At 29.4% G+C, this 11,843-nt stretch overlaps 1 protein-coding gene across 1 annotated transcript; it reads left to right on the top strand.

Annotated features, from left to right (window-relative positions):
• The first annotated feature begins 6,728 nt into the window (after positions 1 to 6,728).
• On the top strand, positions 6,729 to 7,984 carry LOC125807505 (zinc finger protein ZAT5-like). The gene has a single exon (XM_049487229.1). The coding sequence runs from the start codon at positions 6,830 to 6,832 to the stop codon at positions 7,820 to 7,822; it is 993 nt and encodes a 330-aa protein (XP_049343186.1). The 5' UTR covers positions 6,729 to 6,829; the 3' UTR covers positions 7,823 to 7,984.
• The last annotated feature ends 3,859 nt before the right edge of the window (positions 7,985 to 11,843 follow it).

Raw genomic sequence — 11,843 nt, 5'->3', positions numbered from 1 at the left:
AAACTTTTTTTAGGTTTCTTTTAAATTTGTAGAGCTTCCATATTAAGGAAGTTAGGTGCCTCTATCTTTGAAAGCTGATTTATCATTAAGGTGTGTTCGATACAAAGGAAAATAATTGAAAGCTAATTTATCATTAAGTGACATCATTCGATAAAAGATATTTTCGTTGATGATGTAAACAAGTGTATATATAAGTTTATAAATTAAACTCATAGCACAAAATGTGGAATTGGTGAACTATATACATATATTCAGATGGACCAAGCCACTAATATAATCTGTCATTATTCTAATTTGAATTAATTATTACTACTATGTTAAGTGTTAATCAAATAGACAGTCTGTAGTCAAAAGTTAGTAGATTTATTATATTTGGTTTAAGTGGACTTTGTTGTGATAATTATAATAACAAACATAGTTTAGAACTCAGGGAATTATAAACAGGAAAAAAAAAGAATAACAAAACAACTAATTGACGAACCTTTGTTTGCATTATTATTTAAGAGAAACGCGTACTATCCTGCTATGTGAAATGAGTTTAAGTTTTATGCAATGATAGAGTACAACTTTTATATCATCATATTAAGTTAACCTATAATAACAAGTAACTCTTCATAGCAAAATCTGATATGATACGATAAAATATATATAAAAAAAAGTTAAAAAATGTATACTATTAGAATATATAACTTAAATTCTCATGAAACCAGTCTCACATATGTACATGGAAAATAATATATCCTTTGTATATATAGAGAGAGAAAAGGTGTGTATATAAGAAAGAGTAGAAGAGAGAGGGTAAAAAGGTAAAGAAGTGCACCCATTATCCAAGTGTCAACTAATTAATAGAGGATCACCCAACTATTGTTGATTGTGCCTCTACCATTGTAAAAATTTTCGAAAGAGTGTGGAGGTTGTCATTTTATATTCTTGATTGCAACTTGTAACAGAAAACCAACATGTCGTTTTGAGTAGCTCAAAAGTTTTGCAATTTCAAAAGGGGAAAAACAAATAAAATAAAGAAAATGAAAATAAAAGGACCAAGTCTTTCATATACTAAATTAGAAGTATTCTTGAAGACTATGAGTATTATGCCTTTAATAACTTTTGAAGAAATGAAAGGTTGCTACCTTATAGGCCTCCAATAAATCAAAATATGATTTGCTATCCCTAGTTTCCTATATTAATCTAGCAAGTTGCCTTCACTAGTGTGCTTCAAATGAAGCTCAAACTTCAAATTGATGTCAAATTAATGAACATTAACTCTAGTAAGTTGTACTAAGACTAAAATTTAGGTTTTACAGTAGTTTCGTATCTTTTTTATAAGAGATCTGAAAGAGTTATTTTCTTCTATTCAATTTGTAAGTGGTCATAAGAGATCATTTCCTCTACTAAGACTGATATTTTTTCAATGTATAATGCATGACATTTTCGATCTATCGATTATTAATAAATTCCAAATTTATTTAAACAATAGCATTAGGGAGAGTTACCTCCTTCCCACTCCACTCATGCCTACATTTATTTATTTAAAAAATGTTAGAGAAATAATATTACGTGCTTGACATAACCAACCTAGCTAGCTACTAGTACATTAATTTGTTACGCCAAGAATCCGCCGTCAGCAAATTTTGCTGACTTTCGGCTCCCCATTTTTAGAACTCTTCTTGCTTTTTTGTTCCTCTTTCTTTACTCTTTCTCTTCTTTCTTTTACAAGTCACTTGTCCTTTGGCCAATTATGGGAAGTCCATATAGTAAAATTCTGAGAATATTACTCGATCGAGCAAATATATGATATGTATTTATCTAAAATAGTAAGACTTATTAGTTTTATTTTGTATTCGTTCGCTCGAGTTGTATCAATTCGCTTTGTACCTGTTAATTTTTGTACATAGTGAATTGATACAAAACGAACACATACCATAGATACAAAGTGAATTGATATAGTCATACAAAACAAATCGTTACATTGTATCGTGAGCTTTTCTCAAATAAATTATATATCATTACGTTCTATAATTACCTAAATTATCATCATAATTGATAATTAAAACTCAAAGTACCGCTATTTTATAAATTTCCCCAAAAAAAGATTTCCACAATGGGCAAATAAAACGATACCAAAAAGAATTGAGTTGATCAAATACACAGAGAAAGACTAAGCTTTTTCCCCAATTATGTCAACTAATTTATGGGCCTTAACTGATTAAAGTGAGTAACTCCGGAAAGTGATATTAACTTTATAATAATATGATGGTCGTTTCAAGTATATAAATAAGAAAAAAACGGCTTATTGATAAATTTTATTTTGCTCCTCTTAATATTTAATTTTTGAAGTACTTAATGGATAATTTTGGTTTTAATCTGCAAGATATCCAATTAAGTACATTAAACTTTCCATAGTTGAAGTGATGCACTTTTCATCCTTATGCTTGCGACTCTTACCAAATTTGTCGAATTTATCAATTAATTGACTATGTATAATGTTAAGTATATATTATTTACTAAATATTTGAGGGTGATATAGTTTCAAAAACAATTTAATTCACATAATATATTTTGTACACATAAAGGGATTTAAAATATATTTTTTATTTATTGAAGGACAAATGTGTTATATTAGTCCAATATGATGGCAAGAATTAAAATTAAAATTTATTGATATTTCAAGGACTGGAAGTTCAATTTTCGCTTAAAAAGAAAAAAATGATCAAATACGATTTACACCTTTAGAGAGTTGACTTCCAGTTTGTGTAATTGTGTTATTTTCAAAGTAATAAATATTAAAATAACAAGGGTAGAAATGGCATGGGAATAAATAAAATAGAAAACACAGCTATCACTGATAGAAAGAATCATATTTTTGGATATATAAAATATGTTTGGAGGAAATGATCTGCTAAGCACATTCTTTCATTTGATTTTGACTTTTGACATTTTCTTAGGATATTTCCTCACACTTTTTTTTAAAAACAACATAAAATCATTAAAAAGATTATTATAGCTGCATTCTAAAGTACTAATTAGTTTTCAACTTTAAACAAAGAAAATTATATACATTTGATTCTCTTGAAGTATATATACAAAAAATTAATTAATGAAATGTTGATTAAAATTAAAGCAAATAATAGATCATGGACAATAGGGTAATTCAGGAGTCATTTGGCCATGAGAATTATTCACTTTTTTTCCCAATTAATATCTGGTTATAAAATTTTCAAATTACACTTGCAGTATGGCCAACCTCCTATTTATAATAGTATAAGTATTTAGTCACATGAACTTTAACCTTATTGATAAGAGTTTGATTCATAATTTTAATCTTGTAATCATTTCTACATTTCCCCTTCCCTCTTCCTCGTATGTTGTTTTTTAAAAATTTAAAAAGAAAAAAGAAAAGAACAGTAAAAATTACTCCTACTTTAAACATGATTAAAACCACCTCAACAACATGAAAATTCATTCTATCCCACTAATTGCTTGTTTGTTCCGTCTCACCAATTATATGTTCAACCTCTTTTAGATAAGTTGTCCCTACTTTGTGAAGTCGACTATCAAATTTTTTCATAGTTACATTTTAATACAAATTAGAATATTTAAATTTGAAATAATCTTTCCATTCACTCTAGTATATACAATTATAATTATAGTTGTCTAGATTTTTCTAAAACACGATTATCACAGATTATACTACAAACTTCGAATTATATATGTGCAATGTATGTAAACATCATTTATATTATAAGACAACGACGACTGCCGAAAGCAATAATAACAAAACTAAAGAATATAAGTACAATTTTACATAGAAAAATTCTTAAAAGGAAGAATATCTACAATGATCAGTCAACAACTCTTATCATTTCTCAATGAAAGATGATACAACTATACCAACTAAGCCACATTTTTTAGAATATGCTACAAGCAATTTTTCCAAAGTAACAAAAAGACTACTCTGTCGCTAACAAAGTTTTGAGAATATAGGAAAATAATAGAATATATAGATAATGTAACCATAGGCCAACCAAACAAAGGGAACTTTAACATCTTGTTTAGATGGTTGTTACCTGTTGTGTTGTGTTGTGTTGTGTTGTGTTGTGTTGTATTGTATTGTATTGTATTGTATTGTATTGCATGTATTGTATTGTATTGTATTATTAGTTTAAATATAATATTTGTTTTGATTGTTATGTTACTTAAATTTTATTGTATCGTATTGTTTAAATTCATCATTATGTAACGATGAAAAGACCCATTTTATAACGACCAATTTAGTGTGATCGCATCGTTACCTTAATATTTTCTACTCATTTTATCTTTATTTATTATTTTATAATCATATTTCATATTTTATCCTATCTTTTCATAATAACTCTACCTCGTACCCTACTTTTCTTGTAGGTTTATCACTCAAATTATGAATGTGTAACATTATGTAACGATGAAGAACGATACAATTTATCCCAACACTGTATTCATTAATACAATACAATACAATATGATTATGAAACAATATTAATTTAGTTGGCGAGGATTTGATTCTTTATCGATCTCGTAATCCCCTCCTCATTCATCCTTTTCACTACGTACCCTGATATATATATATATATATATATATATATAAACTAAATTAGGCATTCTACCAAACAGCCATAGAGGATTAATTGTAGTAAGTAAATTCTGTGAACATGCCAGCCACTAGGAGTGTGTGAGCACTCATTAATCCATACTCACGAGCTTAATATTTGTGTCCATATATATATATATATATAAATGAATATGAAGGAAAGTACCTGTATGGTCTACAGTTCTCTCATATTCATACACTACTAGTTCTACTACTTCAACTAATCCCACTTGACATGGTCACCACTCCACTAGTGTCCCTACAACTCCTTATTCTTGCTTTACATATATCTGTATTTCTATACATGTTAGACAACAAAAGTGATAGAGACATGGACATGTGGATCTCTAAAGGTTTCATTAGTCATGACTCCATCAACATCTTTCCCATTTATTTTCCTTTTACTTTTATTCAACAAAAATCACAATTAGCTACAAATAATTAAACGTCGAGGATCTGTCAGAAACAACATTTCTACCTACAAAGATAGGGGTAAGATTAAGTACACATGACCAACCTCCTCAGACTTCAATTTTTATAGAAATTACACTGAATATGTTATTATTGTTGTCTCAAGTATCAAATACCAAATAAGAAATTTAATTTTAAAAAAATAAAAACTAATTGTTCAATTTAGTACAGCTTGAATTTGTCATGCTTGAGTGGCCTAATAGTGGAGGACCACAATTTAAGTTTTAAAGTGAAAGGGGGAGAGTGGATAAAGCAAGCAAGCGAGAGAGCGGGTGGCGGAAATTCAATATTCTTAATTAATTTAAGTTATACTCTATATATTTATTCTGAATAAATTATCAACTTACTAGCGATTACTCTATTTTTCAAATTAACTTATTAATAAGTTTGTCATAAATTGTTACTTGTTATTGTAAATCAACTTAATACCTCGCAAGTGATATAAAAATAACTACACACTATTGGTGCGCGCATAAAAAAAATGAAGTGTTTGCTTGAAAGGCAATGGAATTTAGGTAGTTTGGGTTACTAGTTTATTAGTTGCATCTCTTCATCTACTACTACTACTTTCCTTTGAGTCTAAGAAGACTTATATGGAATAAGTGAGATGGAGTGTGCTTTTGACGTGCAATCCTCATTTGCTTTGATACTCGAATCTACCTTCCTGACTTTCGCTGGCAAATTAGTTAGTTAGCCATAAAAAATTAATTAACAAAACCACATAAGAAATACTTTCTCCGTTTCAATTTCTATTTGACATGTTTAAGACCATAAGATTAACGAGTACATGTGAGTTGTGACATATTTTTAATTCAAGGCCACGAGATTTAAGTAGTTCTTTTTTACTTTTTAGAATTTTATATTGAGTCAGAGTAAGACAGACAAATTAAAACGAAGAAAGCAGTATAATATTAAAAAGGAGTGTAATGTGGAAACCAAACTTCAAGTTATCACCAACTTTCCTTCGTGATCTGTCTGTATTTTTACTTTTCTTTCTTCTTACTTCTCTTTATTTTGCTTTTTTCTTTTCTTTTCAGTGATGAGTTATGACACTCCCTTTTTAATGCTTAATCAACTCATTCATTCACCTTATTAGTGCACTAAGTATTAGTACCACTTGAAATTATCTCCTAAGTATATACATTTCACCTCCATAAATATAATTTGGTAAACCTTTGTCTCCATACATGGCATTAACTCTAGTAAATTACATTCAATTAATGCTGTTGTGATATTTATAACCATACTTGCACCTAACTTTAACACCATAGAAAATCAATTAAAACTAATTAATTTTTTGAAAATTCAAGCAAAATTAGGAAATACAACACTTTAGTTGCTTGTCATGCAACCATCCATCCTTCACAAAGAGCTATTAGGTTCGAATTTTTGTCGTGAATCATTTTATCTTTATTATCCTAATTTAATCGAACCTCATAAAGATATCAAACATTGGATGAATATATGTACGAGTATTTACTAGTTAAAAGACACATTAGGCAAAATTGGTTGGCCAATAGACTTGAAAATTCATTCATTAATTTCATCCACTAGTTTAACACTTGGGTGGTATTTTGACTCTCCCAAACAATTTTCGTATCATTCACTACACACACAATATATATATATATAACTAACTCAAGCACTTTGGCTATCTCACCACTCTTCTCTTTCTTTTTCATCCACTTCTCTCTTTGTCACTTGCTTCACTACTTCAACTCTTCTTCTCTAATGGAATTCTCCGAAGAATCAATCGATCGGACTTTGGTGTTCAAAGGTAAGCGCAGTAAGCGTCCACGGCAGTTCATGGCGGTGGCGATGGTTACCTCCACGTCATCAACCGCTGCCGCCGACGGCGGCGCTGGTGGTGGTGGAAGTGGCGGTGATGGAGGTGAGGATGTTTATAATTACTCTTCATCGATGCAGTATTCATCATCAACAACTTCAACTACTCAAATATCGACGACGAGCAGTACAGAGGAAGATGAGGATATGGCAAATTGCTTAATTCTACTAGCACAAAGTGGCCGATGCCAGAAATTACAAGTGGAAAGTAGTGAACGTAAGATGGTGAAAATCAGTAGCCGGAAATTTACAGAAATGGCTACAACAACCACCGGAAAAGCAGGGTTCTATGTCTACGAGTGTAAAACTTGTAACAGAACGTTTCCATCTTTTCAAGCACTTGGTGGGCATAGAACAAGTCACAAAAAAATCAAAACCGTAGCCGAAGAGAAAAAATCTACTGCTGATTCTGTTTCACCTTCAATCGATCATCAACAACAGCAAGAGGAGAAATTCAATCGGATCACTACGGCTTCTGTCACTTCAACCCAAACAGTCAACAAAGGTAATTCAAATTCACATAGCAATTTGATCATCAATAGCAAGCCAAAAATTCACGAGTGTTCAATTTGTGGGGCGGAATTCTCATCGGGTCAAGCTTTGGGTGGTCACATGAGAAGACATAGACCACCAACAATTACAGCAACAAACACTAAAATTACTGTTGATGAAACAAGCAACAACAACACTTCAGATAATTCATCACACGATGATGATCAGAATTCGAAAAAGCCAAAAATCTTTTTATCGCTTGATCTGAACCTGCCGGCGTCACCGGAAGATGATCATCACCGAGATAATAATAATAATTTTGAATTTTCAGCTAACCAGCAAAGTCTCGTCTTCTCCGCTGCGGCTTTAGTGGATTGCCATTACTAATTAAACCGAAGTGATCAATTTTACTTCTTCTTTTTTTCTTAATTTTGTCATTTCTATAATTTTTAGAATCATTGTTATTGCTATTTATAATTGTTATTACTATATATTCTTCATAAATTTTATTGTAGATTGTGTATATACATATCCTTTTCTGGAGAACAAGTTACTTTCACCAATGTTGATCATCTACTCTTTCTTTTTTTTCAAGTTTTTTAGTATTAGACTACTTTTTAAGTGGTTAGTGTTCACGGTTGCTTTTCATTCACGAAAAGAGGATGGGGCATCTTTAAATTTACAACAAAAAGTAGACTCAATGCAATTTCACGAGTAGAGTTTGAAAAAGGTCTATAATATATTTACAAACCTTAGTTTTATTTTTATCGGATAGAAAAATTGTTTTCGATGATACTGATAATCCAAAGAAGGGCATCTTTAAATTTACAGATACGGATATATTTTTCATATCTTTAAAATTTTTCTTTTGTTATTTCTTGAGTGGAGAGCGATGTGTAACACATTGACACTCCACAAACAGAAAAAGGAAAAAACGAGGGGTATAGAGTAGGGAGAGGGCTTCAATAACATTTATAATATAATCAAAATGGATTTAGAATATAAACGCCATGAATTTTATCGCTATAAAACATATATTAGTTAAATTTAACGATTTTTACTGTATATTTGTATTTCCTATTGAAAAATATTGAGTTTAGTTGAACGTACGTGAATATGGCTAACCAAAAGTTTGTGGATCAGGTTCTTTTCTTGTTTTTTTGTTTTGTTTTTGTGATTACTACTAGCAGAAAACAGCTACTCCTTGTGTTGTTTCTTTTTCAATAAAATAAAATAAAAATAAAAATGGATAGGATGGGTAACTGCCAATACCATGTGAATGCCACCTGTATATACATTTTCTTGTCTTTGTTTTTTTCATCTAGCTAAGAACCTACTTAAGTCACTTAATATATTTGTTTCTTCTTCAAATGCTATGATATGATCTGTCCCTAATTTTTTGTATTAAAATTTGGTGTCAAAATTAGTGCTCACAGATTATTCATTTTTGTCCTAGTGTTTAATAGCTTTTCTTTTAATCTTTTTATTTTGAGATAATCATGATTTCGTCGGTGTCTCATCACTAATTATAAGAGACATAATGTCATTCAGGACCCGTTTGGTAGGAGGTATTAATCAAAATAGTCCATGGATTAAAATTTAGTCCAACAAAAACATTGTTTGGTTACTTTATTTAATCTAATCCATGGATTAGTTATACCTCATACAAGGTCTTATTTTATCCCTAGAAAAGGGAGGGATAACTAATCCAAGGTTTAACAATCCTTGGATAAGACCCCTAAATGACTAAACTATCCCCACATCTTTTTTCCTCTTTTTTTTTTTTTTTTTTTTTTGTTTTTGTAATTTAATGTTCTTTTTTTAATTATTTATATGAGAATATTTATAAATTCTCACAAACTAATATTCTCTTAAATTCACCAAATTCGTTCAATGTGATTTGATGATTTCACAAACTAATATTTTTTTCTTCGTGTTTGATTTGTTATATTGGGCTGATTTTTTTCGTTTTTTTTAAATGTAGTTTATTGATTGACCACTTGAACTATTTGTTTTTTTAAAAAAAATTAGCTTCGTGTATTTGAACAATTTAAGTAGCCTTAAATCTATGTTAAGTTTGAGGTATATTTGACAAAAAAAATTTTAAAATATACCGTGCTGTCAATGATGTCTATAGTGGCATATCACACCTCAATAATAATAATAATATTTTTTAAATATATTTTAGTATTTAACTTGACTAGTTAAATGAAATATAAAATCTCATAATAACTCAAGGGTATAATAGGAAATAAACTATTTCTAGAGTTTTAAACCAAACATAAGATTAGGTGGGAAACAATGAACCAAACACTTGATAAAAACTAATCCATGTATTACTAAACCCTGCATTACTAATCCCTGCATTACTAATCCATGTGTTAGTAATCCCTGCATTATGCATCTTTGTACCAAACGACCCCTCAGTGTATTAGGGAAATAGATGTAGGAGCTCTCAGCCAACCCATCACACCTAATTGTTAATCTAATTGTCCCTTACTTTTCAAGCTTCTTAACAACTAAAATTAAGTCGTCTTCACTCATCTGTGTGATCTATATATCAGGAGTTCGAGTCTAATGTTTTATCCATATCACATGATTTGAAATGTTTTGTGCATTGAATCATCATTTTTATAACAACTAAAAATAATTTTACTAATGCAATGAATTTTGTCGTACTAGAAATAAGAGACATTACAAATCACAAGTCACGAGCAATTGGGTATAAGGTCTAGAGTTTACACCACAACTAATAATTGTGATTTCTTAAATTTGGGCTTTAGTTTATAGATCAAAATTCTCCAGAGTGTTGTTTAGGTAATTAGGGCACCAGCAATATATACGATGAACAATAAAGAAATATACCATATTTATAATTTGTAATACATATTTAAACGTATTAGGTCTAACAAAAAGAGTTCCAATCTTTTCTGCTTCAAGTGTGTGTCTTCAACTATCATTGTTCACGACGTGTTGGCACGTGATATGCCGATTTTCGCCTACTCGATGTTCTTAATAATGTTCAACACTATATAAACGGATAATTATCAAAATTATTTTTCTATCATATTTGAGTAAAATTTACGTTCAAACACAAAAATACAAGAGGACTAAAAATTTAGCAAGTGAACACATATAAAGTCACCTAAATAACCTTTAATTATACATTCAAAATTAGGGCAACTTTTTGGTAATTAAAGATGTTTGTTATGTGCACGTTTTGGTAATTATTGGTAATTAAGCTATGCATGTGGATACATTATATTGGTACCTTGTTTAAGACATAATGTCCAAATACAATGTGTGTCTATGTGGGGAAGAGAAAAATTAAAGCTTCCTATAGATTTGCACATGTACTGGGGGGACTATTTATTCAATATTATAACTTCTAAATTTTTTGTATTAATTACAATTATTATCAAACATTTTTAGTTATAAATATATAGTGACAATTCAAAAGTGTTACATAAAAGTCAAATTATATCCAACTCTTTAGAATCAATGGTAATTTGGAAGAACTTAAGTTAGTTAAACCTATTATTATTGTGTATACATTGTGACTTGTTGGATCTAGATAGATTGTGTTAATTTTGTAAAAGTTCTCTATACTGTCAAAATATAAATAAATGAAATTATAAAATAATACAATTTAATATGTGGAATAGCAAAGAAAGTAGCATAGTAAGTATTATTAATAAATGTGGTACAATACTCCTCCACCCTCCATCATAGATTTCGAATGCGAATTCTGAATATAAAAAATTCTTGATAGAAAATACGCAAATCTAAATAAGTGCAAAGTCAATGCTATAGTTATCTGTTGAAAAAATTTAATTTACAGATTGGGAAGTCCGTCGAGTTGTCAACGTGTCTTAATAATTACCTGTCCATAGTTGAAGGTTTCAGTGACGGCGTACGATGATGCACGTTGCAAATTAAAAAAAAGAAAATGCATACCATCACTAATATACGTATCAAATTATATTAATTTATTGTACTTATATATGGTAAAAATAAAGTTTTAAAAAATGTAGTAGTATTCCTTTAGGCGTAATTTATGTGGTATTTTTTTTTCTTCGAGATTTAAATAATATGAATTTTAATTGTATTTAAAATATACTTTTATGATTATGATTTGTGAAATATTAAATTAATCTAAATATTGATCTAGTTTTATCTTTAAAAATTAATCAAATTAATTTTTCAATAAAGAGTACTACATCAAATTGAGATTACAAAACAGTAATTTATAATTGTTAAATGATAAATTTTATGTACAAACATATTTATATATATTGACGTCATATAATACTGAACGCAAATAAATTTGTTACTCCCTATGTTTTTTACTAAAACAAGTACTTAGAGTAGTGTTTTCGGGTTTCAAGAGGAATTGCTCCGAGTCTTA

Source organism: Solanum verrucosum, unplaced genomic scaffold, assembly GCF_900185275.1.
Source record: "Solanum verrucosum unplaced genomic scaffold, falcon-dt-bn FXZP01000183.1, whole genome shotgun sequence".
Lineage (NCBI taxonomy): Eukaryota > Viridiplantae > Streptophyta > Magnoliopsida > Solanales > Solanaceae > Solanum > Solanum verrucosum.
Note: the sequence above shows the minus strand (reverse complement) of the source record. Positions and strands in the feature narration are given on the sequence as shown.

What these genes read in the sequence shown, in the direction of transcription:
- LOC125807505 (XM_049487229.1), top strand. Translation starts at nt 6,830, where the DNA reads ATGGAATTCTCCGAAGAATCAATCGATCGGACTTTGGTGTTCAAAGGT.